The following is a 27,912-nucleotide window of genomic DNA, read 5'->3' on the forward strand; positions in this document are numbered from 1 at the left end:
CGGGGAGGCAGTATTCATTGTTGGAGTTTTGATGCCATGATATGTGATTAAAGTTTTATATCATATGGTTTATCAAGGTCAAGAACCTGTGGTGAAATGGACGTACCACGCATTATTATAATAATAATTATTATTTGTGTATAATAATTTGGTGTTTTCTTATTTGTTTGTGACATGTGAAGTTGTCCAGTGGAATGCGGTGATGGCCCTTCCTCGCAATCTCATCCCACAATCTCCAACTTCTGTCGATTCCATTGAATAGTTGTCATTGGCAAGAAATCTATGTATGAAAACCAAATATTTTGCTTCGAGATAATAATTTCATATGTTGATATGGTTATTCTGCTACGATATTAGAATTGAATCATGTAAAAAGTTTAGAATTTGCAAGTATTTTTGTCCTTTTGTATTGAATACGTCTGGAATTGTAGTTGAACAATGAAACAGTGGAGAATTTTCCAAATATGATTCCAGAATTTTACTTTTGGTAAAATTTAGTGATCCCATACAAATGGGATTTTAGTAAAACAAGCAATACTAATGACGTGGTTCTTTCACTCGATCGTTACCAAGTGACATGATTAAGGAAAAGAAGATGGTGCAGATATTGAGTGAATCTTGTCCGAAAATATTACTGTGTAAAATCTTAGTTCATTCGTTGAATTTTTTATTCCCAAACGTAGTCAGATTATGTATGACAGTTTTGCATGCTGGGAATACGAGCATATATGTATATATTCTGTAGACGGAGAGAGAGAGAGAGAGGATATTGAACAGAGAGGAGAAGAGAAGGGGAGAGATGGCGGGGCGGTAGAATTCGGCTTCGGCTCCTTTACGTTTTGCTTGTATATAAAGCAAATCTCGGGTATATATGAATTCATCATTGTCAATTGCTTACCTTTTGTTGCAACCAAGATTGGTTATGTCCACTGATAAATAAATAGATAAATTTGTTTATTTCCCAACACTGATTCAGCTGCCACCATTTAAACACACAAAGAAGAAACCAAAGCAATAAACATGCATAATTGACCCGTCATACCAACTCATTAAACGCAAGCAGAAGATTCAATGGACAATAATTCTCTTATCCAAAACATCAATGGTATGCGAAAAATAATTGATGTCAAAATCATCCGGAATACCAAAAGACGGAATATTAATCATCAATGAACAATATAGAATAATAAAAAATATGAAGATATAAAAGTAAATACACAATTAAATATTTTTATTCATGTTTTTATATAGATATTAATAATTAATTAATATTATATATATTATACATTCGAATGTTCTTGTTTAAATTGGAAATAGATTACGAGAATATGGCATACAATGGAGAATGAAACTGCCAAGTAGGCTTCAAAATCTAACGAAGTTCAGAAATGTTTCGAGCATTGCATGACCAAGAAAAATATAGCTATGTGAAAAATGTGAACCAAACGTTGTAACAACAGAACATCAATATCTTTTGTTTAAACGTACATCAGAAATCAAATTATACTCGAGAAAAAACTCACAGTTGAGGGAGGAACCATCATATACCAGGAAATGAGCCACCCGACAATGACTCTTCATAAATCCACATCGCTTCAAGTCTTTGAATGATTAAAGCCACGGGCCCTTGAAAACCTTAATTTCATGCTACAAGTCAGTGGTTGGAGTAGGATTGGCGGCTTCTGATGATTTGACAGTTTCTTCTTCATTGCTTTCCATGTCTATTGTCATATCTTCATTAACCTCTGCTTCCTCTACCTCCGTCATTATTTCATCTTTGTTTTCTTTGGTGGGTTCTACTCCATTTTCAGCCGAATCTGTTGGAGCTCCATTTGAACTTTGTTCGGCCGAAGGCGGACAACCATCAGCAGAGATTGTCAACATAGATGTGACCAACAAATTCTGTTGAAATAAAAAACAAGAAAACCTGAATTTTTAATAATCCCAGCATCGTGGTGAGGTATGTCAGGAGTGAACCAAATTTGGCCATACAATACTGATAATGGATTTTCTTTATCTCTTGTCAACAGTGGCCAGCAAGCAAATCGTGTAAAGGTAAACCATAAATAGAATCATATCATGACATAGGGGTGTAAAAACAATGCCAAATGGGGTGAAATAAATCCACAAAAAATGTAGGATGTGTTCGGCTAAACAGAAGCTCAGCAAGTACATATGTATATACAAAAGGAAGGAAATGAGGGGTCGTTACGTTTTGTTTCTGAATTTGCGGGTGTTTGGTTTGGTAGGAAAGTAAAGGTGGTCAAAGGTGACATCAGTCGTAGGAGTTCCACAATTGTTGGTAGCATTAGATTTTTAAGCCAGTTGATAGCCATCTTTTAGGGAACATGATACATCACAAACAAACGGAAATAAGATTTCATGAAAAAAAATCTGGAAAATATTTATTTCCTCATTTTTCTTTATCCCATAGCTAAGCAACCAAATGGAACCAAGCTCAACTCTCTAATGTCTTCTGTACAAACGAGAATATAGGAAAACCAACCTTTCGAACTAGCCACGTTTTGTGCATAAAGATGAATTAATATGCATCAAGTCTCAGAGCATTTAAACAAGAGAAGAGCTGCTTCAGTATAAGGTTTAACCCCACAAGAGATTCACATCACTTTTTAGAATTCAATTGGTGTTTTTCATTTTTATTGGTGGTCGGTGCCATGGTGTTAAAAAAAGTTAATGAAATACCTTTTCTAAAGCCAATGTGAGCTTCGTGAGCCTGGGATATATACTTCTTGCAGCTAATAGGATCTGCTTAATCAGGATTACAAATATGTTTCAGATGCATAGAATACAAAATATAAAGCCATACAAACGAGCTAACAATTGAAAGAAGGTAAAACAATGAGACCGTGATCCAGGGCCAGAAAAATGCTATGATAAGGAAAATAACAGAAGCTTCCAGAAAACAATAAAAAAAACTAGTGATGAAGTCATTGACAAGCTCACCTCACAAAGCCTTCGCAAAGTAAAAGGAGGACCTTCATCAAAGCTTCGAATAGCTGCACAACACAGAATGAAACAATAGGTAAATTCTTCACCGATATTAGTATCCTAAATCAACTCAAGAAAGATCTATTCTTCAAACTGTTTAGCGAGCATCGACTCGGAAAACAACTTTTCAGATCCAATTAAAAAATTAAGGATGTCTCATGTTGCCCATCTTGAATCTTGGCTCATGTGAGAGTAGTGCCCTGGATTTTTTCCTCACCCATAAACATACATATACCGCTTACTTCAACATCATGCAACAATAAATAACAAGAAAATTTGGCCTTGCATCCTTAGAAGATTTAGGATGCCTCAAATCGCTGAACTTGAATCTTGGCTCACATGAGAGTAGTAGTTCCTGATTTTTTCTCACCCATAAATATACATGTACTGCTTGCTTCAACATCATGCAACAATAAAGAACAAGAAATTTTGGCCTTTCACACTTTGAATGAAGATAGAGAAAAAATTAATGAGCCCAAATAGAGAATAAAAGTGCAAACACAGTTGCTTAGAATGGATATACACCAAGTGTTGTCACTTAATAGAGTACTCAGACCCGTCATCATACCACAATAAATATTAAATAATATAAAGGTGTGCCACTGGGAAGTACCATCATCCAACCTTTTCACCAACACCTGGAAGGTTTCTCCTAATGAGGTGAACTGTTGGTCCAAAGTCATATTTGCCTCTGGATATTCTGAAAGGATCTTTAAAAAACCAAAAGAACAGTCAATATTTAACCAATGGATATTTTGCTCACAGACAAATCTTATTAACCAGCAGGAAAAACAAAATCTGTATTTGACCCCAGTTGTGGATATTGAAGGTCAGATATAACAAATTAAACACAACATCGTAGTAATACACTGTTGACAACTTGTTATATTTCCCAATACCTGTTTAATATAGTAAGATAGAATATTCTTTAACTTTTTCCAATCTTGCCTGAGATGAAACAATAGATTGACAATCAATCCATAATAAATTCAAATATTTGGAACAAATTCCTATAAAGCAATACAATTAACATGTATATAACTTACGAGGTAGATCAGACTCCTGGTTGTGTTATAGCCAGCAATTATAGAAATGCTCAGGGTTCATAATTGATTATAAATTTTTTTTTTATTAAATATTCACTTAATTTTAGAGTTCTATAGTTACTAAGGACTTATTAAAATTGATGCTATAATTCTTTAATATTTGATCCCACTGGAAATACTCAAATGCTAGAGATAACAATGAATATATGCACCGATGAATAATAATCAATCAAAATTTGTGACAACAGCACATGATAATTTGAATATACTACAAAAACATTCTAATAATTATAGAAAACTTAATACACACCATATAATAAAGATTCCTCAATACTTCCAAATTATATTTTATCATTTTTGTAGTTTTTAATTATTCACCAAAAATCCAAAATTGTTTTAAAACTTGCGAAAAAGTCCATGGATCCTAAAAAATAACAAAACGCCCTTGCCACATTCAACGAGGTCATGATATACTTGCTGACCCTGTCGAATATAGTATCCCTGTTTTTCTTTTTTAATTTAATTTTCAGGTACTCCTATTCCAGTAATACATGTTCCATGTATCTGCGTTCATATCCGTATCTGAGAAGTATACAATATGATTTATAATAATTTTTTGGAGTATCCTTGCATCATAGGATAGAACACTACTACTACTACTATTTAGCATGGATATATAAAACAGCTCGTCAAGTAAAAACTTACGAATATAATCATGATACACCTAACTCCTCAGTATGATTCCTAAACAACCACCCAGAGGTGAAAATTAATAGAGAAAATAATTCATGGCTCTTTTCAGCAGTAATAAAATGGAAAATAAGTGTAGGATCCCCTATCTATATTAAGATTTATTAATATTACAAAACCACAAACAGATTGATTAAGAGTTTAAGACATGAAATGCAAATAGGAAGGAATGCTTAGAGAACAGAAAAGCATACCAAAACCTCCCAGTGGATGCACTTGTTTCTAATGTACATCTTACTTCTTCCACCGAAAATTGATGGGATTCTATGCCTCTGCTATCTCACATCACAAAGAACTAAATACAAGAATAGATAAATACTTAAAAAAGCAGAACTTCGATAAGGAAACTGAAACTTTTACACGGGATTCGACAAGTCAGAGACAGAATGGTTGTATTTCCGTTCTGCATCATGATCGGCTGAAACAGCCAAGTTCTCTGGATTCTCATTTGCTGCCACCTCCATTTACAACACCTCTATTTGCACAATGCATTCATTTGGTTATAATAAGTCATCAAACGACAACAAGTAAATCAAGAAAACAACTTGTTCGAATTGTTTAATGATGTGGCAGCACATAACACAGAGGAAGTAGGGAGTGCACGCACAAGGAGATTTTCAAAAAAAAATTGACAGATTACGTATTTCATTTGGCATAAATAAATAAAGTGTCAATTTCAGTATGCATTGGTAGGAAATTAGTCGCACGAGGGAGTGATGTAAAAAGATGAAAGAAAAAAAAGAGAACGACAATTTCACTCCTCTTGGATCTGATAGAATTCTCTCTCTCTCTCTCTTTCGTACGTCATCTTCTTTCGCCAAGTTCTGGAGTTTGGGTCACTCGAAGCAGCTATTGCATCATTTACAGATCCCGTTTCAATCGAAATTCGTAATCGAAATAGACATTGAAAACCCTAGAATAACAGGCAAGAAATCAATCAACAAATCCAAATTGAAAAGAGAAAATCTCACCGAAGAGAAGAAGATTTCAGGGAATTAAACTTCGAATCCAACGGTAAGTGAGAGAGAACGAGGGACTCTTCGTAAACAAGGTGACAGTGCGTTTGGCAAGATGTGGGATTCAATTTCATATATATATATAACTATAAATTACGATTAAAACATTTTATGAAATTGTTATCCAAATATCTTATTAATTATTTTTAAACTATAATTTTTTTTTACAGAATATTTGCCGCCTAAACATACATTTATTCTTTTAAAAACTTTTACAATTTTTTTTAAATAAAAAACTCTGTAATAAAATTGTGATTATAGAACAATAATGAGACCATTTTCAACCTGGTACAATTTGGCTATCATTATTGTATTGTCTCCCACACGTTTTTCCTTTCTTTTTATTATCAATCTTAATAATTTAATACTAATTTCAACTTAAAATATAATTATTTTAGTTAATATATTATATAAATAACTGAAATATAATATAATTTTTGAACTAATGTTATAATGTACTATAATTATTTAATTACTCTAGTATAAGCCACTTATAATTTCTGACTGACATAAAATAATTATAATATTTGGAAAGATTTCGCTAATATATGTAAACGGGCTTTTCTTTGCATTTATGACGCATACAAGGAATTGATATACAGCGTAATTTCGAAAATGGCCCATGGCCCAATCTGATTCTAGCGTGTATACGTTTACCAAGTTACCCCGACATTAACAACGAATATGCATGGCTGGGCGGGGTAATTTTGTCAAACGATGTATCGACGGCTTTCTTCGAAATGTAGCCGTTACAGCAGGCAGCAGCAAATCCTACTTCACAAAATTTAATTGCATTAAACTCCTCAGATTCTAGAGTACCAATCGATCGTTTTCATAATCTCTCTCTGTCTCTCACTATCTGGATCTCACGATTACTGGCTTTTTTTTTTCTAATTGTTTGTTTAATTCAAATTTTGTCAATCTATTTGTTTTGCAGGTGGTTCTTTTCCTCGTAGTTTGTTTTGTTTTTTTACAGGTGTTTGGTTTCTTGCTTTTCTGAAGATATCACACTAACTATCACACACTCGCACCAAGCACACCTCGATCTGTATTCCTGTTTCTGTGCTATTTTACTTCCTGTTTTGTTGTTTGTCCCATATTGATGGATGCTGGAATGATTAGCTCTTCGACATTATCTAACAATACTTAATCGCGGTACCCGCTTCAAGAACAGCTTCTACAAAAAAGAATTCAAGAGAAAACGTAACTAATTGTTGTTTTACCATGTATTTCTCGTTATTCTTATTAGACGGATGTACTTGTATCTCTTATCTAATGTGCATTTACTGTTTTAAAATAGTTGTGTATCTTTGGACGAATTATGGATGAAGCCTGCCTTTTGTTTATAGGCAACAGTTGACGGAAAAGAATTTTCATTTTTAATGTATTAATGATTATGCAAATCCCGAGTTCTGGAAAGTCGTTTGGGTGCAATACCTGCCAACGTATGGAGTTAGTAATTACACAATTCGGGTTTAGAATTTTCTTTGTGGATTGTATCAGCTTAGGGTTATGAAATGGTCTGGTAGATTCTCCACTTATAATCTCTATCATCCAATGTGTGTAGGTGGTAGGCAAGTATTTTTTGTAGTGCTATATGTATGTATGTATCCTAGTGTCCAGAGAGAAACTGTTTGTGTGACTTAGTAACCGAATATATGTTTATGCACATTTCATGCTTACGTACGGAAGGAAGGAAAGGTAAGGAAAATCCATCTGTTAGCTCTTCTCCATCCAGGGAGGCGTACAGGAAGCATCTTGCAGAAACATTCGACATGAACAGGACGCAGATATCGGCTTTTAAGAACAAACCACCAACACCCGTGGGGGCCATTCCAAATGAGTTTTCATCGACTGGTCATCAAGCCAAACCCCGCCGACACATACACCAGGTTGGTTTTGTTTTTCTTTCTTGTGTTCTTGTATTGCTTAGGAGCTCTTATAATTTACTGCACTTTTTGGGTCTTGATGATGCAGACTTTCGAGAGGACATTAGATGCACCCGATCTTGTGGATGATTACTACTTGAATTTGTTGGATTGGGGAAGTTCCAATGTTCATTCTATTGTTCTTGGAAGCACTGTATATTTGTGGGATGCCTCTGATGGAAACACCTCACTCCTCACAACTTGTAACTGTAGATGAAGAAAGTGGTCCAGTCACCAGTATCAAGTGGGCTCCTGATGGAAGGCATATTGCTGTTGGTCTAAATAACTCTGAAGTTCGGTTTTGGGATTCCAAAGCTAACAAACTTGTAAGCGCCTTTTACAATTCATGTATCTTGGTTGGCATTTCTTCATGTTTCTTTTTCGATTCACCGATCAATATTCATTATTCCTATTGATCGATCTTGCAGCTAAGAACATTAAAAGGAGGCCATTGATCCCCAGTTGTTGCTTTGGACTGGAACAATCACATTTTAACTGATCACTGGAGGAATGGATGGACAGATCATTAACAATGATGTCAGAGTGCGCGCCCACATTGTCGAAACTTATAGAGAGGACATCATCAGAAGTTTGTGGTCTTAAATGGTCAGCCTCTGGGCAGCAGTTGGCCGGCCAGTGGTGGAAACGATAATCTCCTGCACATATGGGACAGGTCCGTGGCTTCATCAAATGTTCCAACTCAGTGGCTGCACAGGCTGGAGGAGCATACATACTCTTCTTTTTAAAATGTAAATTTTGTAGGAGTGTTATAATTCCTAAATTTTGTAGGCATGGCAAAGTCACTCTTCGTGACAATTATTACAGAGATGAACTTGTATATTAAGTTAGTTATTTTAAAGTAGGAAAATCCCATAATAATTTAAATTAAAATCAGGATATTTGATTTGGGAAAAAAAATATGTATTACCTTTATAAGACATTTGAGTCCCATTCTCACCCATTTCTTGGGTGTTCATCGTTGCTCGGTTGGAGGTTGAAAATGCTGGCATAATCATCATATTTTCTTAGCAAATATTTTAGGAATATTCTCCCTGCCTGTCGGCATATACTCTGTATTATATTATTATATAATAAATAATTCACAAATACCCAGTGGATCACAGAAAAAGTCAAAACATTTCCATTGCTACCTTCACTTATTGCCGGTGGAAACGTATAGTCAAATAACACAGTAAAATTTAGATACATCTTGTCCCACAGCCCACCTAAAATTCAATACTATATATTATCTTTGGCAATTATATTACATTACTGGATAAATTATTTATTGACAAGATAAATTTTTTTTTTTTAGAATCATTCATTAATCATCGACATTGATTGAAGGGATATTATCAAGATAATGATAAGTCGATTTCCACCTGTCTACAGAAACCCGTTAACGGACTCCGTTAAGAATGACGGTTACAGTACGAATATCCGACGGCGCTCGGTCTTTCCGTAGTACGGGGGTAGGTGTACAGGCATGAAAAAGATATGGGAATGGACACATGACAAAAAAACACCCACTCTTCTTCTTACTGTTATTCTCACTATATCAGTCAAACCCCTTCCCTGTCTCCCTAATCTCTCTCTCAAATTCACCATTTCTCCCAGAGAAAAATAGTGTTTGATTTTATGGCTGCTAATTTTCAGAGTCGAGGATTGGCGAGCTTCAGTAAGCAACTTGTCAGCCGGGTCCGTTCCCGCGATTCTACCGTAATCAGGTCAGTCTGTGTTGTTTTTTTAGCTTCTTGTTCTGTATGTAGTTGCTGTGTTGTTAGTTCCATAGCTGCTTTTGTAGAGACTTTGTTGTTACTTTTGGAGATTGGATGTGTTGCTGAACGGACTTTCACTTTTTTGTTTGGTTTTGCGGTGATTGGAGTTTTTTTTTTTGGTTATTTGGAGTTTGTTTCGAATTTTTATCTGAATTTTTATCTGGTTTTCGAGATTGAAGGCCTTAGATTGTCCCGGTTTCAAGGATCTGTACGGCCGTCGACCGTCACTTGATGTTGCTCTCAACTTAGCCTTATCTGCTCACTAATTCCTGTGTACTTGTGTTGAGATTGGTGCTGGAAATATATTTAATTTCAGTCGGTGATGGAATTTGCGTGTGCTACCAGTTCTTCTGATGTTTATTTCACTTATTTTGATTTTTAACCCAGAATTTACGGTTTTGCTGACGGCGATTGTATATACGGTATCGATACCTTAACAACTTATCAGATTATAGTAATTGGTATGACAATAGATTGGTCTTCTCTGTTTACTCAACTGCCCCACCCACCCATCATCTTTGTGCTCTTATGGGGAATATTTTTATTTTATTCGATTAAATTTTAATATATTTTCAAGAAATTGTAACTGCTTTACATCAGTAAAAATATAAATGGATTTAAATAAGATGCTTACTGGCTAATCAGTTAGAGAGGTGGTTTGTTTTTATATCATGTGATAAATTTACATTATATCGTTGCACTGTGTCGACAAAATGTTGATTAGGTATCTATCAGGGATAGGATGAAAATATAAAAGATGGGGAAATTGTGTATTAGCTGAGACATGTGGAGGTGTGGACCTCTCCACATTATTTATGTGGGGCTGATTATCGGTGCCTTTATAATGATTCGTCTAATTCACGAGAGTTGACGAAATATGACCCTTTGGATATTTGACAAACATGTTTGGTAAGTTAGTGAACCAAGATGGCTTTTGTATTTCTGTTTGGCTCGAGTATTTTGATAAAGTTTGGTTGTTAGGCAGTCTGTTTTTGGGTTGAGAACTGATTTGGTCCCACTCTTAAAACATCTCCCATATTCGTGTCATAACCAGACCACCTATCTTTCATATGCACGTCTGCTACTCAACCACTTGCCTTTTTTAATCACACACACGCAAAGTATACTTTATATGGTGGAAAGTAAGTTATGCACGTTGTATAGTTTCGTTCATTTTTATTAGTACCCTGTACTGTACTAGGAAACGAACTAAATCCAGCTTATCCTGTTCAACTCTATCATATTAACCTTCAATTCTCACTTCCTCCAGCGTCTTTTGAGTTTTGTAGTATATACTGAATTGATCTAATGATAATCTAGGAGAGGTGTGCACGTTTCAACCTACGACAAGAACCCAGACGAGGATCATTCTCACGCTGCTGTGGTTCCAGACAACGTGATCCCATCTCAAACTCAACAATATTGGGCTCCTCACCCTAAGACCGGGGTATTCGGCCCTGCAAAAGAAGGACCAGCCTTGGCAGATGAGGATGGTGGTTCGAATGGCGGCACTGATTCAGTGCTGGAGCAAAAGGCCTTCTTCCGTCCTCTGGAGGACTTGGACAAGCCACACCACCCTTGACTCGATGAGAGAAGTATCGTTCCACCCAAGCGTAATAAGTATTTGAACGTGTGTTAAGTTTTTACCGTACTACTCTCTCGATATGTACAAAGATTTTAGTAGCATAATATCAACTGCGTTTCAATATTTGAGTGTGTAATACGGGTGGATATGGAGTGGCTTTTCTTATTTGTGGATGAAAATGAGTACACAATGGGCTTAAAAAGATAAGATGCAACGTACGATATTTTTACATTATTTGTCTTTATTAAAATTAGATATTGAAATTGTCTGTATTGTCCAATCGGATAGGGGCAAAGACAAGGTTCTGAAAGGGAACTTATGTTGGTACCCATATTTTTTATAAAATTGTTTCACATAGTTGGGGATTACTTTTATATGAATTTGTGCCTGTAATAATAATTACAAGTAAACAAAGAAAGAAACAATAACGCAACAAACTTACAATAAGCTGCTGGGTTCTATTCCATCAGTAATGATGAGAGTAGAAAGTACAGGCAAGCACCAACTAAAGAAGAACCGAAGCATCAGAAGCAAAAAAAATAAAAAAAATTCAATGAAATACTAAAATTGCCTGTATTATAAATGAATTCAAGATTTGAATCACGTAAGCATTTTTAGATAAATTCCACACTTTATCTGGTCAATTAGATGAGCTAGATTTCGTATTTATACTGAAAATTGATCATTATGACGACGACATTATACCAAATCGGGTGATGAAAAAATTAAACCTTTGACTAACAAATACCCATTTTCCTTTCGTCCGTCTCAATCGTACAAACATAATGAATCCAACTCCAAGTGCCAAAGGCTTGTAATAAAAGCTCTAACTCATTTAAGCTCTAGTAGGTCACCTTGTCGAAGACCTTTCTTTGTCTTCCCAGTAAAATATCTATGGTAAGAACCATTAAGTACTATAGACTACGATGTAGAAGATACACATTCCATTATCCAGCCAATGAATATCGGTGGAAAATTCATAAGAATAAGAACTTCTTGCCAGAACTCCCAATCCACTGTGTCGTAAGTCTTTTTTATGTCAACCTTCAATATGCATCTAGGGGATCTTGAGGTTTTGTCTCGATTTCTAGTACGATGTATGCCTCGTTCGTCTGAATCTGGTTCCACCCAAAGTGTGGTAATCTTCATATCACTCCTTATTTATGCGGATGATTTGTTGTTATTATCGCGTGGTGATGTTCGTAGTGTCTCTTTGTTTTTGAGTTGTTTGAATGATTTCGGAGACATGGCGGGACATGTTGTAGAACAAAATTATATGCATTATTAAAGCTAAAAATGTGAAACAAAATTTTGGAATTGAGAAAAAAGACTTAACATTTCATCAACATATTTGAAATTGGTCGAACTGGTATGTACATGTAATAAAAAAAATATTTTTGACATAAAAATTAATATTTTTCATTGGTTAGGTTGGATTGGTGATCCATATCATAAAATTTACTAGTAAGATGGTCTCACAAATATTTTGTGAAAATTAAATATTTATTCATCAATTGCAGAACTATTAAAGCCTGAAACAAAGCACTTGAGGTTCATAGACGAGATAACTGTGTACAGCAATTTTTTTATTTTTATTTCTATTTTACTGAATTATTTTTTTAAAGAAAAAATAGAAAGTAATAAATTAACATCGTTTTATGACTTTATTTATATTTTATATTTATATGCTAAAATAAAATGTTACGTGTTAAAAAGATATACGTATGCCTCTCAGCTCACAATGGATCATATTAATGTGGGCGTCCATTAGGCCCATATGAAATGGACTGTGAATAAAGTCATTGAACTAACAAATCTTTTCGGCCCAACGACCCCTAAACCGCATTCATAAATCCATATCAACCTCAGACCCTAAGATCTGAGCAGCTGAGACCTAAGGACTGCCTCATCCCGTCCCCCCTGAGCTGGTAAGCCGAAAACCTAAAGTCTAAACATTTGTCTATTTCCTGCTATTTTTGTTGAGGAATTGCGTTTAGTAACCGAGGATTGCTATTTTTGTTCCCGGATTTTTGCGTCAATCATTTTAGTATTATTTCTATGTCAATATTCAGCGCGTTGTTTGCTTGATTATAGGTTTTTATTGATGATGCTATTGGAATTGTTTTGTTTTATGTTTCGTTATTTTTTTGCTGGTGTCATTTTACCTAATGTGTTATTTATCTGTTTCGTCGGTACGAGAAAACGTGAGATGTTGTTAATAGGTGCGAGGTTGATGGATTTTGTATTGAAATAATTTTTAGTTTGTCTTCTGTTGGGTTCATTCAGCCTGTCTGCAGACGAAGTTGACCCATGACCTATTTTTTGTAATAATTTACTTTTCTCGTAAACTCTGATCTACTTAGCTGACGGATAGTTTTTGTTTAAACTTCAAACTGTCTACAACAGTAGAGTTAAAATTTACCATGTTTACTTGTTTTAGGTAGACCATGGTTAAGCACAACAACGTCATTCCGAATGGGCATTTCAGGAAGCATTGGCAGAACTATGTTAGAACCTGGTTCAACCAGCCTGCCCGCAAGACAAGGAGAAGAATTGGTAACCATATGTCTTGATGTTACCTACCACTATTTTGTTTGGAAAAATGAGGTTACCGTTTTACCCACCCCGTACTAGTTTGGGACCAAATCTAGGATGATATAACATCATAATACTTCTCGGTGTATTTCTGCATTTGTTTTAATCTTGTGCCTCTTGTGCCTTACCAATGTTAAGCTTTACTAATGAAACTAAGGGTTTAATCTTGTTCTTTTGCATCTTCTTTCAGCGTGGTTTAATCTTGTTTTATGCATCTTCTTTCAGCAAGGCAGAAGAAAGCAGTGAAGATCTTCCCCAGGCCTACTGCTGGCCCCCTTCGCCCAATTGTTCATGGACAGACACTGAAGTATAACATGAAAGTCAGAGCCGGTAGAGGCTTTTCTCTCGAGGAGCTTAAGGTAGCTTCCTTTCGCGAATTCATATCAGCGCTTGGTTCTCATGTTATTTTAGTTAATAGAAAATTTATATTTGATCTGATTGAGAATTGAGATTGATTGAACAATTATACACGAGTTTGTCCAATATTCTGTCCATGTTATTGTATTCCTCTAGTGATGATATCTATTCGATCTCGTCGTTGGAAGTTATTGCTGTTTAATTTCATGATGTTTTCTATTTCTGTTTCTTTTCTGGTGAATTGAGCTTGATTTGTTTTAGTTAATAGAAAATGTATATTTGAACTGGCTGAGATTGATTGAACAACAATTAAACACAAGTTTGTCCATGTTATTCTATTCCTCTAGTGATGATATCTATTCGATGTCGTTGGAAGTTATTGCTGTTTGATTTCTGTTTTCTGTTTCCTTTTGGGGATTTGAGCTTGATTTGTTGGGACAGTTGTTATTGTGTCCCTCATGACACCAATTTATTGGTTGTCCTTCATATTGTGACCATTTTAAATCCAAACTGATGATTTGATCTCTGTTGGATTTGTCTCAACCAGGCTGCTGGCATTCCGAAGAAGTTTGCCCCTACCATTGGTATCTCTGTGGATCATCGACGCCGAAATCGATCTTTGGAGGGTTTTCAGACTAATGTTCAGAGGCTGAAGACATACAAGGCCAAGCTTGTTGTCTTCCCAAGACGCACTCGCAAATTTAAGGTATATAATATAATAATTGTGTTTGAAAACCATTAAAGATTATTGTCTGTTGCCTCAGATCTCTCAAACACGGTTCTCTCTACCCCACAGGCTGGTGATTCTACACCCGAGGAGTTGGCCACAGCCACCCAAGTGGCAGGTCAATACATGCCGATTGCACGTGAAAAGCCCACTGTGGAGCTTGTTAAGGTGACAGCAGATATGAAATCATTCAAGGCATACGACAAGCTGCGTCTGGAGCGTGCTAATGAACGTCACGTTGGCGTTAGGGCAAAGAGAGCGGCCGAAGCTGAGAAAGAAGAGAAGAAATAGTAAGTTCTGGTGATGGTAATATCTGGATCTGTTTTGTTTCTATATTTGAGTCTGAATCAAAGACTTCAGGATTTCATTCAAATTGTTAGTTTTCAGACTGGGCAGGGGCTTGGATTATCTTTTTCCCGAGACAGTCTTTACATTGTTCTATTACATGTCCATGGCTCTATTTAGTGAATTTTCCGAATTTGATTTTTTCCCTTTATCTAGTCCTCTCGATTTCTGTTCATCCAAGCGCAAATACTTGTAAAATTTCAATTCGATTTACTTGCCATCTGAGCATCAAGTTTTGACAAAGTGAAGCACTTTTTGTGGTTATTTCTGGCAAACTTGGTTGCGTGGGGAGCCAATACGAACATAGTTGGATGGCATATGATATTCTTGGTAGATTCTTGTAATGCTAGTTTGGTTCTTTTTTCAAGGAGAAAAAATCAAAATCTTAAATGTGTCACAATTATCAAGTACAGGGTCATCGTGGATGGGAATTTATTTATTCAGTGTTTAAAAATGTCCTAAGATAATTATTCACCTTATTTTAGTAGCTAATTAATTGTATATCAATATTATTTTCTTTAACAAAAAATACATGATCCTGAACTTTTTATTTATCACACAATCGAACTCAAATCTCTCGATTGTTACGAGAAATTAATATTAATATTCATAATAAATGAAACATGTGGGAAGCTGATACTTAACGTTGTTTGAACTTTTTTTATTATTTTTTTGAAGCTGTTCATCCCATCATTAGTATTATTACTTGATTTAATGTCGTTCAATACAAAAATTCATCAATAATATGTGTATCATGATTGTACATCACATAATGANAAAAAAAAAAAAAAAAAAAAAAAAAAAAAAATCTATAGCAGACTTAGTTCACGGGGGCATAAAAATGGCAACCATTAATTAGCACCCAACCCATAAAATGATTTCAGAAATTCATATCTTAATAATGTTATCTTTGTCAAACTCTTTGGAGTACACAAAAGCCACACAAAACCTAGGCACTGCAGAAACTAGTATAACAAAAAAAATCGCCAATTAACAATGATGTGAATGGTTCCATAACTTCACTTAAACTAATTGATGAAACAGAAAACCGAAGCTGTACCGAAACTAGCGGTAAGTTCGGAAAACTACGAAGACGCATAATTTCGAGCAGAAAAACTAAGAAGCGATAATGATCCTATTCTTAATTCATTTGCCTGCTGCGACAAGTTTGCTTGATTTTGGAAGAGATTACAGTATATAAAAGAGAAAAAATTACCTGGAAAGAGCGCAGGTCAGTCCGGCGAATCTTCCTTCGAGATGCGAGTTAATATTCTTTTTTCGTTTTTGTCTATTTTTTTTTCTTTTTTTTTTTATCAAATCAAGAGCAATTACAATAACAAATTCAATTTTAAAAAAAAAACTAATTTTATAATCATACCGTGAACAGTAAACTAAATAGATCATATGTATTTCTATATACTATAATTTTTAAAAAAATTTATATATTTTAGACATGTTTAAAACTCAAATCTATCAATTTAAATTGTGAGATATATTTTTATTATGAATTTTTTTAGTGATTAACTTAAATTTATTTATGTAATATTATTAAAAAAAATTATTTATGTAATATCATAGTGATTTTAATACTCTTTTCTTTTTCTTACGTCAAACCGTGTACCTCAAAGATTCAAATAAACCATTACAGACTACCAATGTTTTTCATGTTCTTCCAATAGTTATTTGTTTTTTCATTTTAATAAAATAGTTGTATTTTTATTTTAACTAAGAGAAGTCATTTAAATTAAATTATTTTAAATAAAATGTGTGTGTGTGTGTGTGTGTAATCTAACAATAAAATTAGCATGAGCAAGCAAACTCACCTCGTAATTAACTGCAGCATTCAACAAATCTGTTCTATTTTTATGTTGAGAAAAATAGACTATAAAACAATCAATTACTACAACTAACTCAGCTACAAATTATCATACAACACGAGAATCGTTAATACAAACGCTAGTTTGAAGACTGACTGCGACAGACAATGTTAGACACATGAAGAACACTGATTTCATTTGGACTGTCGGTTTTGCTTACATCGGACCTCAGTATAGATTTGTGAAACTGTTGTCTGTAACACAACGCTCTAGTATCTTCCACCCGTGCATGAAGTTAAAAAATAAATTGTTGTTATTCCCGAGGGCGAGCAAGCCAGAGAGAACTGAGGGCTCGAAGTCTAGAGAAGTAATCGCTTATGGCAAGGAGAGCACGAGCAGATTGGCGAGTTGTGAGTATACGATGCATTTGTTGGAGTGTTTGCTGCCTCAAATTATCTGCCTGCAATAGAAAGAAAATACCAAATCACATATAAGGAAAAATGGAGTAGAGTGGCAACTGTCAATTAACATACCTCACATTGCTAGCCTATCAGCCACACGATAAATGGTACATACGATAATCAACACCAAAGTGGGAGTGCAACAAACAGTGCCCATAAACACTAATGAAACAAAAGAAAATGATCACCTGGCGAATGAAGCCCTCGAGAGTTCCCAACTTTCCCATAGCCATTGCCATTTGACCCATGTAGTTGGCCACATTGCCGGATGAACCTGATGGGCCAAGAGAACCAGCTAATGTCTCAGCCAAGGACTGCTGCAATGCCTCCATTCCTTGTGACAAAGAATCTTCAGCCTGCTGAGAAGACTGTTGCAAGTTGTTGAGGGCCGATATCTGCTGCTCAGTCAATGGTTCTAACTGATTCATAAGAAGCTGCAACAAACAACTTCAAATTTGTAATTTTATATAGAGAACTTTATTGCCAGGTTCCTGCTCTTGTTGCCCTTCCACTTCTTGTCTATTGACATCACATACCAACGTATACTAGTTTCTTATGTTCTTCAATGATAGTGCTTTAGATAAGGCATGAGAAACGACATTACATGCACAATTTTTGCCTAATTCGGATGTTAGAGAAGTTGCAGAAAACAGACATACAAAGAACTCAAACATTACCTTGAGAAGTTCGGATGAACGAAATCCACCAAGCCAAAGGAAGCATCTTTCAGCTGGAGTTTTCCACATGCCCGACAAGATGTGAAAGACATCAGCTTTTGCAGCATCGCCTTTGATCCTGAAAATATCATCGTACTGTGCTACAATGCCCTCCACGATTATGCGAAGTTCACCATCACCCGCATGCGAATTAACAGCACCTCTTAGCTCATTAATTCGGCGGTTGTTCTCCTCCAGCCACCGTGCATATTCAACATCAAAAGCTAAAGCACCTGGTAATATGGAGTCTAAATATAATGGCATACAGACTCCAAATAGCTCAAATCGACGTGCAATATTACAAGTGTATTTTTATGTATCTAGTCACCGAGAAACAAAAACAGTCAACTTCAATAACGGATAAAAGATAAATGTTGCCTCACCAAAATGCTGTTCTTTTGTTGGAAAGAATGAATGGACAAAAAGCATGTCGTATCAACGGAGAGTTACGAGGATATTTCATTCTTATCGGATCAGTACAAAACTTTGTTTGAATTCTTGGAACGGAACAAGTTTGGTCGCATGAATAAATGGATGGGACCCTATGGCTTCAATTAATTATCAGAAAGAAAGAAAAAACAGCTTATGTTCAAACTTTGAATAAGTACCTGGTCTAATTAGACATTTAAAATTAGTACCTGATACGGGAAGGACTTCTCCTCACGAGGTGATTCTATATTATTTTAATGAATCTTCTGTGATAAACTTGTCATTTTATTCATACCCTTGTACAGGAGTTTAAATATTCTAATACTAAAAAAATTGACACAATAATCTTTCCTGTGTCCTTAATTTAGGAATTAAAATTTGCAATGTTAGATCCTTCAGGCATCTTATATATGATTCAGTAAAGGTATAGTGAGTAAGATAAACAAGCATATTACTCGGAGAAATTCATTCAAGTTCTCTCGTAGCAGAAAAATGTAAAGCAAGTTCAAAAGAAAAATTAAATATTAGTTTAGCTTTACCAAGAAAAGAGTGTAAGCTACATGTTCTGATCTACATGGGAGATCATTAACATTTTATTTTATGTTTCACTCCATATTCTTCATAAAATGCTCACCGAAGTTGGTTTCTTCGGTGCCAAGAGGTTAAATATTATTTCCAGGCAGCAGCTGACCGCCTTAATTCTTAAGGCCTAAAAGAAAAACTAAATAACAGCTCCAGTCAAATTGGCACGGGTCAACAGCAGTTAGGCCAACCCATTGTTTCATTTCTTTAATAAGAAAACTCGTGATTACAAGTAATGATCAAAATGGACCCTAGAGCAGGAAACGATCTAACAACTGAATATTTCCTCTCTCCCTAGCATAAGTAGCTACCCACACAATACTTTCTGAATGCATCCAATAACTAACTCTCCCCATTTCATTCCTTTGTCCCTGCAAAAACAACCACCTTCTCTCCCCCTTTGTAGATCCTCCTAAAGTAAATTTTTAGTACAGGAGACATACAACGTTCATCATTACACCAACTACAAGTTATGCCAAAAAATTAGTTCAAAGAATGAGGAGAAAAACTTGAAGCGCAATGCTCGTTTAGCCACTTCTCTGCCTCATCCACAACGTAATCAAATCCAGTAGCACTTTCCACACAATAAGATCTATGTCCATTTTAAATCCCTACTTCCGTTTTCCCTCTATCATCATGTCTCTAGATTTCAATGCACAATTTCCAGAATAATTTAAAATTAAACAACAAAGTATAGCCATCACATAGTTTTTTGTTCTCTGACTTCAAACAAGAAAATCTGTGAAATAAGAATCAGAAGCTCAAATCAAGATTATCATACCATTGCCCCCGCCACTTGCTTGAGATTGATCTCCTGAGCTCGAAATAAATATCCCCTTCAGGGAAAAAAAGCTGCATTCACTAATTTGAAAAACAGTGTAGACTACCACATGCAAAATTTGTAAACTTTATGTAAAAGTAGCACAACACCTGCTGCCTAGCCCTTTGAAGTTCTTGCTCAAGTTGTGTCAATTTCATTCTGCTGCTCTCGAGCTGTTGAACATATGCCTAAATGCCATATAAAGAATGAAGAACAAAGTATGTAAAACATAATTAAAATGGGACCAGAAAATAAACCAAAGATACTTAAAAAGATCCCCAGAGAATCATACAGAAATACAACATTTATGAATCTAATATGTAGTAGTTGTACGTTAAGCAATCCTAAAAACTAATTTTACATTAAAAGAAATGTGCTAATAAAACTAACCAGTCTAACCTTATTGAAAGTATAATAATTTCAATTATGAATAATTTTATTACACACACAATTTTTGTATTGAATAAAAAGTAAATATACTTAATTCCTTTTCTAGCAATAATTTCAAATTGATTCATATAAATAACACTAGCATCTAACATAATGCTTTGTTATACTGGTCATGATGCATTGTTTATCCCATTTTATCTTTCCTTTATTTAAATCAACGTTATTAGAAACTATAGTGAGATAAATTGACTAAATCATGAACTACATCAAATAATATCAAAATAAGTATATATTCTTGCAAAAGAATTATTCATTATGCAAGCAGCATGTGTGTTATTTACTCATTGATATTTAATATGAAGGATCAAAAATAGTAAACATATCTCTAAGGAAAGAAATGGAAGATATAAATGATGCATTAATTAGATGCCTACTTTTTTTCTTAAACGGCTTTTTCTTGCAGCTTCGCGATTTTGAGCAAGTCTGCGTAGAGTCTGCAAACGGTAACTGATGTCATGCTTCTGGATTAAAAATAAATATGCATGTGGTTGTAGTTAAGGTCTAAAAAACCTTTTGATCTCTGGACTTATCACTGCCATCAGAAGCTACTAACACCTGCGACAGATTGTTTTGAAACTGCAGAAGAAAACAAATACCAACAACCATTCAATTACAAACCTATTACGAGGAGGCAGTAAGCATTTAAGCACAAATTAATGCTGCATATTCAAAGACACTTCATATAAAACGTATTACATGTAAGCTAGAGAGAGAGAGAGAGTGTGTGAGTTTCTAGATTGCATCTTATGTATGCATCAGTGAAAGTAGAAAGAAAGGCTTCCTCCATAAAATGTTGCCTAAGTATCAAGGAAATTACCCTCAAATCCCGATCTTCCGTATCAGCATCAGTTGAGGTATCAGTCCTAGGACTGACATCTGCCATTTGGACACGCCACAATCTCCTAGATTGATACTTCAATATGAGTCTGAGTACGTGTATTCAATCTTTAGAAAAAGAAGTGGACCAGAGCCCAATTCGCTGAACATGGAACCAAACTTACGAAAGAACCCTGTAAAGAACAACAAAGTATTTCAATGACTAATAACCAAAAATTTGTTAAGGTTCACACTTGGAGAAGAAGGAGGAGATAATGAAACATATATGTTTCATGATGAAGCTCTATTTCAAAGGTCATACCAAGTTAGCTTGTTTCGTAGATATTTAGTCCTTGACTGCAGGTTTTATTGTTAAAAACTTTCTTGTGTCAAAACAAAAGACTACCAGACTCATAACATCGGCACTAGATATTTTGTAAACCAACTAAACAAAACCAGTTACAGTTTTTGTCCCTTTCCGGGACCATCTTTTTACCATTTCACAACTGTACGAGGAAATTTTTCAAGCAAACACAGCACATAAAAGAATATAAAACATGAAACTAGAAGATCTCAAGCGATACCACCAATTCCATCACGCTTAATTTATATTCAGTTCTTTTTCTTGCTTTACCCCAGAAAAAGTTCCCTTGATCCCCAACCAATAGCACGAAAAACATCAGAAACAAGACATCGATTCGCAGCAATATTTCCGATACAAACAAATATAGAAAAGTGCCCACAAAGCTCAAAATCCAAAATTGACTTATTTTCCCAACCCACGCTTCCGAGATTCCAAATATTACCTCTGGGTTTTTCTCCCAGGCAAAGAAATATAACGACGGGGATAAAAAAAATAAAATAAAATAAAAAAATCCGCCGGTTGAAACTTAGTCAATTGCTTTTTCTCCATTTCCAATTTCACTTTTCGCAGGAAGTTTCGATGAGGTATTCCCTCCGCTTTTACCCGCAAAAAAAGGGCTAACATAATCCGAAAAACAGTAGCGATTCTGACTTGAAAGAAGTATATAGAGATTACCTGATGCCTGAGAGAGCTTGCGACTACTGAGGAGTTCAGATTGAGAAAAGGAAGTAGGAAATATTTTTCATTCTTGTCTTAATAATTAATTAATTAAATAATAATGGTTGCATTAAAAGCGCACTTTGCCAGTTAAGTCATGTGAATCCTTTTTTTTAAANTTATTGTGTACGTGTATTGTGAGGCATTTAACTCCTAATTGTTATTATAATATAATTTGATTAGAGTTAATTAATTACAGCGGAAAACAAGTAAAAATTTTCTTTACAATGAGTCCAAAATGTGTCAATTATAATACGAAAAGTAGTATATAATATAGTATCGTCTAAACACATCACATCATAAAATAAACTCACACATTACTGAAATCAACTACATACAAACAACTCATATCTCCGGGACATACCCCGGTACATAAATACATATATACACTGGGATAAACTACTAAATCTCAACTCAATTATGACTCCCTCCAGAAATAACTTCTTCGGTCTCTTGATAACCTGGAGTACTTGCCATTTTTCACACACAAAGACAACAATAGCTCTCCTTGTGGGTGAGCAAACACTCCCTATGGAGCAACCATAATATATAGAACATGTATCTTCAAAATAATATATGATATGCAATGCATGCATGTCGTGGAGATATCAAGTCAGATGCTCATCTACTGAGCTTGTATCGGAACCAATCGAATCGATATCAAATCAATGCACGAGCTGACACACCGGCCTCGATTATATACTTCATACACTTAATAATATGACAATTTCATGAATTATCGAGAATCAAAATATGATTTACGATAATACGATGCGAGTTCCTTACATATATTTATATTAAAAGTTAATAAATGAAGATTTCCATTTTAGATTTAACAATATAAAATGATAATAATGAAACCAAATAATTTACAGAACAGACTGTTGTGTTTGCTGAGTGAGTAATATATATTATATATTGAGCGATAAATTATTTTCAAAATGTTTTTACTGAGTATATCTATCTCAAATTTCTAATTATCTAAGGCATGATGATCGTTTATTTATTTTTTGATATGCATCATACAAAATTAATTGTTTTCATTAGAAATACTTTGAGTTATCTAATCATATTGATAGCTTATATTTCTATTTTATTAAACTTAAGTAATCGATAATAACTACTTTGGTTTGTGGTATGACGGGTTAGTCTATAATACACCGAGAGTGTTACTCACTTTATTTTAATATTCTTAAATCATGTGAATCTTTCACATTTTTATAGAAGTTAGACATATATATCGATGATCTAAAAACTAATATTTGACTACAATTTTTTTTAGATGATTGTATGTATATTAAAAGTGGATTTTAGTTCCAATACTTTGAAGAATGGACTATGGAGGGTCGTCCAAACCAATTACACTCTAGCTTCGGCCCATCAAAATTTTTGGATCAAAGGGCGACTCAAAATTTTTGGGCCATTTGTTCTGCTTTGTCGTATTCGTATTTGCAAATTTAAAATAATTGTCGGACGTATTATTTCACACACATTCCACTCTTACCAACAAATTTCACAAACTATGATCGAGCACAAATTTTAGAAATTAATGAACCAATGTAGTATCACGGTTTCACGAATGATTGTGAACCACTTTCGAGTTTTCTACGTTCAGTTCAAACAAATGGTGTCAAATATCAATTTCAAATACTTTTCATATTCTAAAAAATTCGTACTTATATTGTATTGAAGTTCTTCTATTTCTTTTCAAAACGAAAGAGAGTTTATATCATTTCTGGTTGTGAAACTTGTGATTTAGTGTGTTATTATCATAAGTCGAAATTGTTGTATTTTGTGAGAAGATTGTCAAATTTCGAAAGCAGAAAAAGCGTGACAAAATACTTTTAAATAAATATTGTTAATCATTATCCTCGATTTTGTCATTTTTAGTTGCTTTCTTGAAATATTTCTAAACAAATTTCACAAATAATTAAGCCCAAGCTCATGATCTTAACATATCGTGTTACGAAAAACTTATAATAATCCATCGTCACTAATACAAAAGCAAACACAATTTTTGTACCCATCCAACCAATTTTCGTTAAATTCTAATGTCCGATTCTCACATGTAATGACTTCGCATATATCAGGGATTTGTTTCTTCGCACTTAGATTAATTAACGTGGGCCTATTTTTCCGTTACCTGTAAGATTTCAAAGGAACAGAACAGATCACAATTCCAATGGAAAGGGAAACAGCGATTCGATATATATTATCTGTATTATGTAAAATAAAATGAATGATATGATTTGTCAGGAACAAAAGACGATTAATATTTGTTTCGAATGAAGTGCAAAATTGGACAATAAAATTAACATCTATTCTATTTTATAAAAGTTGAGGACGTGATAAAAACCGTAAAAAAAAAAGACATCAAAATATGTATATCCATTTTTGCCATCTATTATGGACAAATTCACCAAAATTGTTTTTCTATCAAAATTGCAGTGTAATCCCTCACTATTTTTTATAATTACATTTTGATTCTTATTTAAATATAAATAAAATGAATTATAAAAAATATTGTAAAAGTACGCAACGATTAGATCGACATATTAGTTAATTATAAGCTTTCACATTTCAACGACTGCCATTGGTCAATCTAGACCATTGGCCTTTCCTGTGTTTTGAAAATAACCAAATCTCTAATGAAATTTTCTTTATTGTTGAAATTATGGAGTCTTAAACATAATAATTAATAAATTAATGAAAACCCAAGTTGCCAAACTTATCTAAAACTCTCAGACAGGGATAGGAAACTATATTTCCTTGATTTTGCAGTAGATTAGGTTAATTGTCCTCTTCAATACTTAATCCAATTATATTCTTTATTAGTTATTTTTGTTGGATCTCCATACAAATCCTGCATTCCCAGATGTTTTTCACAAACAGAAAATATATGTGAATGCAATTCTGATCTTTTTAAAGAAAAGTTTAGAGGCATGTAGTTGCGAAAACGTGTACAATTTAGAGGTCGAGTTCATCATAGAAAATTACCCTAAATATATATTGAATATCTACATGTATTTTTATGTGAAGAGTACATTCAAAATAGGCAAAAACTTGTGTGAGACGGTCTCACATGAGACTCACTCTTCAAAATATATGTTCGTTCTCTCGGTCATGGAGTACCTTGTATCATTATGTTATAACTTTATTAGGACTAGTTGGAAAAACTATTCAATTAATCCGATTTTTTCGATAATCTCATCTCTAAGTTACTTAGTTTTAGTAGTTTTATTTATATTGGTATATACCATCTCTTACCATACAAGAATTGGCTAATTTTAAGAAAGTAATAGGAATAAAGCCAAAAAAATTGTAGGGTTCTCTTTTCCCACTATAGGTTTAGTTCAATTTATACAAGCATTTTGCACACATTGATTGAATATGTTTAATCAGCCCACTAAAAGCAACTGGGCCAAAATTTACCAGTTTACTATACACAATCAAACCAAACATGCCCTACCAATAGCCTTTCGCCAAATGGCAACACTCTTAATCAGCACCCAACTTGAAGCTGATTGTATCGGCTTTCCACTTCCGGTTCGGCAAGTTCAGCCGTGAGACTTTGCTTCCTCCGCTTTGGCGAGCCGCTATCCAAGCCTGATGAGACCGTCGATACCGTTGATGCCGAAGTCTCTGGTGATCGCCGCTTAGCCGTCACTCTAACGGGCTCCGGCTCATTCAAGCAGATTTTATGCGGGAAATTCAGTAAAGCCTTCGAGCCACGAATTCTGTAAGCTGCTCTGTCGTAAGCCGAAGCCGCTTCTTCGGCCGTTGCGTATGTCCCGAGCCACACCCTCGCGCCCTTCTTAGCCGGGTCCCTTATCTCCGCCGCGAACTTCCCCCAAGGCCTCCTCCTCACCCCTCGATAGTGCCTCCCCGTCTGTCGACCCACCACCGGCGCCGCCATCATCGACGGAGTACTCGGCGAAAATTCTGTTTTCAGTACTGTGGCTATGCTCCGGTCCTCCGGCTCCACCTTAACGTTGTTAAACGGTGTCCACCCATCATTGACGGCGTCACGCAATAAACCGTAAATCACCATATCTTCTGAATCATCGACTTTTAAAGGTAAGTCTCCCCAGGTTTCCGTCAAACAAGGCACCAGACTGCTGAAATTAGAGCTCCGGGAAAACACCGGGAAACTCACCGGCGTGGTCGAATCGGTGAAAACTGGCTGGTACATGAAGTCTTCTCGATCAACTCTAAGCAGATTTGGGTTTTTCTTGAAATTCCGATAAGCTTCAATCAAATTCTGCAAAAGGGCTTCCCATCTTAGATTGGGGTAATGGGAAGGGGTTGAGTATATATAGGTTGAAAAGATAAGATGCATGCAACCAGGCAAAACCTCTGTACTACAGCTCATCCATAAGCACGCGAGTTAAATATTTTTGTTAGTATTTTATTACAAACTTTTGATTAATGCTGTGAACTAATTTTAATTTTATATTAATATTAAAAAAAAACTTTGTACTATCTGTTTGCTGTCGTGAATTTAATGTGGAAGGATTGGATTGGATTGGGCCCATTGAGGTGTTCTGGAAGGAGAGCAAGTGGGCAAGTGGGAAATTGGAGAATCACGTGGCAAGTGGGATTGGAAGACAAGTGATGATGCTGACATCACTCTCTCACCTCATTACTACGTCACTATACGCTTGAACTTATTAAAATTCAATTATTTTTACATCTTAAGATTCATATAAAAAATAATAATATTAAATCAATATATAAAATATATAGGGGAAGTGATGAAAAATCCCCAATCAAAACATTTCTTTGGGTTCACTTCCTACCCACAAAATTATGGTACTATGTCATACAAATTGTGGTACACTTCAAGTGGAAATGTGGTACTAAAAAAGTACCCAGGGACTGAGCACAAAAAAAAAACGCCGGCTGAGGACTGAAGGCCAATTTCTCGAAATATATATCCCATGCATAATCTAGATATATATAATATTTATAAATTATTATACATGTAAGAGCAATTCACCAACAAATCACTTTGTAAGATCGGACCAGCTGCTTTTCATTCAATTCTTGCTCTCGGCTGATATATAAACGGTGACCAAGAACATACACCCATGCACAAGTTAGAATTTATAGATGATGCAACAAGTAAACAAACAAAGATAGAGACACAACACGTTTACGTGGTTCAGCCAAAATGATTTACATCCACGGGAGAGCAGCAACCTTTATTAACAACCAAAGAAGTGGAGTCAGTTACAAATGCATGTCAAAGATGAAGAATTACAAAATAGATTTCTTCCTTCGATCTATCTTCTAGTTCCTCACGCTTTCTTGGTGTGATCTTCCCTCCACTTCTTGCTTCTGCATCCTTCATAGGGTTTTGAGAATTCTTCGAGAGTGTTTCCTTTTTCTGATGCTAGACTCCTTAAGCATACCTTGGGAACCAACTACCGGAAGCTCCCTTCTCCCATCTGCCATCCAACGGTTTTGCATGGGTTTGTGAGTTTCTCCCCAACTCCAAGCACTGGTGATGGCCTGTCCAATATGTTAAGGCCAATAACAAAATGTTTAACTACTCATCCCCTAATCCCTTGACTAGCCAGTTTGGAAAACACTATATATATA

At 35.0% G+C, this 27,912-nt stretch overlaps 5 protein-coding genes, 1 long non-coding RNA gene and 1 pseudogene across 12 annotated transcripts; 4 read left to right on the forward strand and 3 right to left on the reverse strand.

The window, feature by feature from the left end:
- Positions 1–1,342: 1,342 nt before the first annotated feature.
- On the reverse strand, positions 1,343–5,863 carry LOC140960416 (uncharacterized). 5 transcript variants are annotated; one of them, XM_073418671.1, is made up of 9 exons: positions 5,777–5,860; positions 5,557–5,654; positions 5,166–5,284; positions 5,000–5,077; positions 3,909–3,957; positions 3,623–3,719; positions 2,965–3,017; positions 2,704–2,766; positions 1,343–1,902 (listed from the first exon to the last, which is right to left on the reverse strand). In XM_073418671.1, the coding sequence occupies exons 3-9, from the start codon at positions 5,267–5,269 to the stop codon at positions 1,648–1,650; spliced, it is 699 nt and encodes a 232-aa protein (XP_073274772.1). In that variant the 5' UTR covers positions 5,270–5,284; positions 5,557–5,654; positions 5,777–5,860; the 3' UTR covers positions 1,343–1,647. The 5 variants fall into 5 exon arrangements, with proteins under 5 accessions (XP_073274772.1, XP_073274773.1, XP_073274775.1 ...); XM_073418672.1 differs by having other exon boundaries at positions 5,166–5,280; positions 5,553–5,654; XM_073418674.1 differs by lacking the exon at positions 5,557–5,654 and having other exon boundaries at positions 5,166–5,280; positions 5,777–5,863.
- A 1,600-nt stretch (positions 5,864–7,463) lies between these two features.
- LOC140959421 (cell division cycle 20.1, cofactor of APC complex-like) lies at positions 7,464–8,521 on the forward strand (annotated as a pseudogene).
- Positions 8,522–9,259: 738 nt separating this feature from the next.
- On the forward strand, positions 9,260–11,235 carry LOC140960563 (late embryogenesis abundant protein At5g17165-like). Its single transcript, XM_073418868.1, has 2 exons — positions 9,260–9,476; positions 10,848–11,235. The coding sequence occupies exons 1-2, from the start codon at positions 9,388–9,390 to the stop codon at positions 11,107–11,109; spliced, it is 351 nt and encodes a 116-aa protein (XP_073274969.1). The 5' UTR covers positions 9,260–9,387; the 3' UTR covers positions 11,110–11,235.
- LOC140960564 (uncharacterized) lies at positions 9,995–10,456 on the forward strand. Its single transcript, XR_012172189.1, has 2 exons — positions 9,995–10,242; positions 10,310–10,456. It is a non-coding gene; the product is annotated as an uncharacterized lncRNA (long non-coding RNA).
- A 1,676-nt stretch (positions 11,236–12,911) lies between the features above and the next one.
- On the forward strand, positions 12,912–15,287 carry LOC140960586 (large ribosomal subunit protein eL13z). Its single transcript, XM_073418899.1, has 5 exons — positions 12,912–13,040; positions 13,553–13,668; positions 13,933–14,066; positions 14,612–14,770; positions 14,861–15,287. The coding sequence occupies exons 2-5, from the start codon at positions 13,560–13,562 to the stop codon at positions 15,080–15,082; spliced, it is 624 nt and encodes a 207-aa protein (XP_073275000.1). The 5' UTR covers positions 12,912–13,040; positions 13,553–13,559; the 3' UTR covers positions 15,083–15,287.
- A 1,649-nt stretch (positions 15,288–16,936) lies between these two features.
- Positions 16,937–22,349, reverse strand: LOC140959181 (transcription factor TGA2.2-like). 3 transcript variants are annotated; one of them, XM_073416997.1, is made up of 9 exons: positions 22,267–22,349; positions 21,229–21,421; positions 20,922–20,987; positions 20,786–20,845; positions 20,072–20,149; positions 19,923–19,977; positions 18,092–18,363; positions 17,603–17,848; positions 16,937–17,413 (listed from the first exon to the last, which is right to left on the reverse strand). In XM_073416997.1, exons 2-9 carry the CDS (start codon positions 21,292–21,294, stop codon positions 17,267–17,269), a joined length of 990 nt encoding a protein of 329 aa, XP_073273098.1. In that variant the 5' UTR covers positions 21,295–21,421; positions 22,267–22,349; the 3' UTR covers positions 16,937–17,266. The 3 variants fall into 3 exon arrangements, with proteins under 3 accessions (XP_073273098.1, XP_073273099.1, XP_073273100.1); XM_073416998.1 differs by lacking the exon at positions 22,267–22,349 and adding an exon at positions 22,034–22,255; XM_073416999.1 differs by lacking the exon at positions 22,267–22,349 and adding an exon at positions 21,812–22,018.
- Positions 22,350–25,613: 3,264 nt separating this feature from the next.
- Positions 25,614–26,706, reverse strand: LOC140958332 (ethylene-responsive transcription factor 2-like). Its single transcript, XM_073415748.1, has one exon. The coding sequence runs from the start codon at positions 26,678–26,680 to the stop codon at positions 25,811–25,813; it is 870 nt and encodes a 289-aa protein (XP_073271849.1). The 5' UTR covers positions 26,681–26,706; the 3' UTR covers positions 25,614–25,810.
- Positions 26,707–27,912: the final 1,206 nt, after the last annotated feature.

The sequence above is a fragment of the Primulina huaijiensis genome, chromosome 15 (assembly GCF_012295235.1).
Source record: "Primulina huaijiensis isolate GDHJ02 chromosome 15, ASM1229523v2, whole genome shotgun sequence".
Taxonomy (NCBI): Eukaryota; Viridiplantae; Streptophyta; class Magnoliopsida; order Lamiales; family Gesneriaceae; genus Primulina; species Primulina huaijiensis.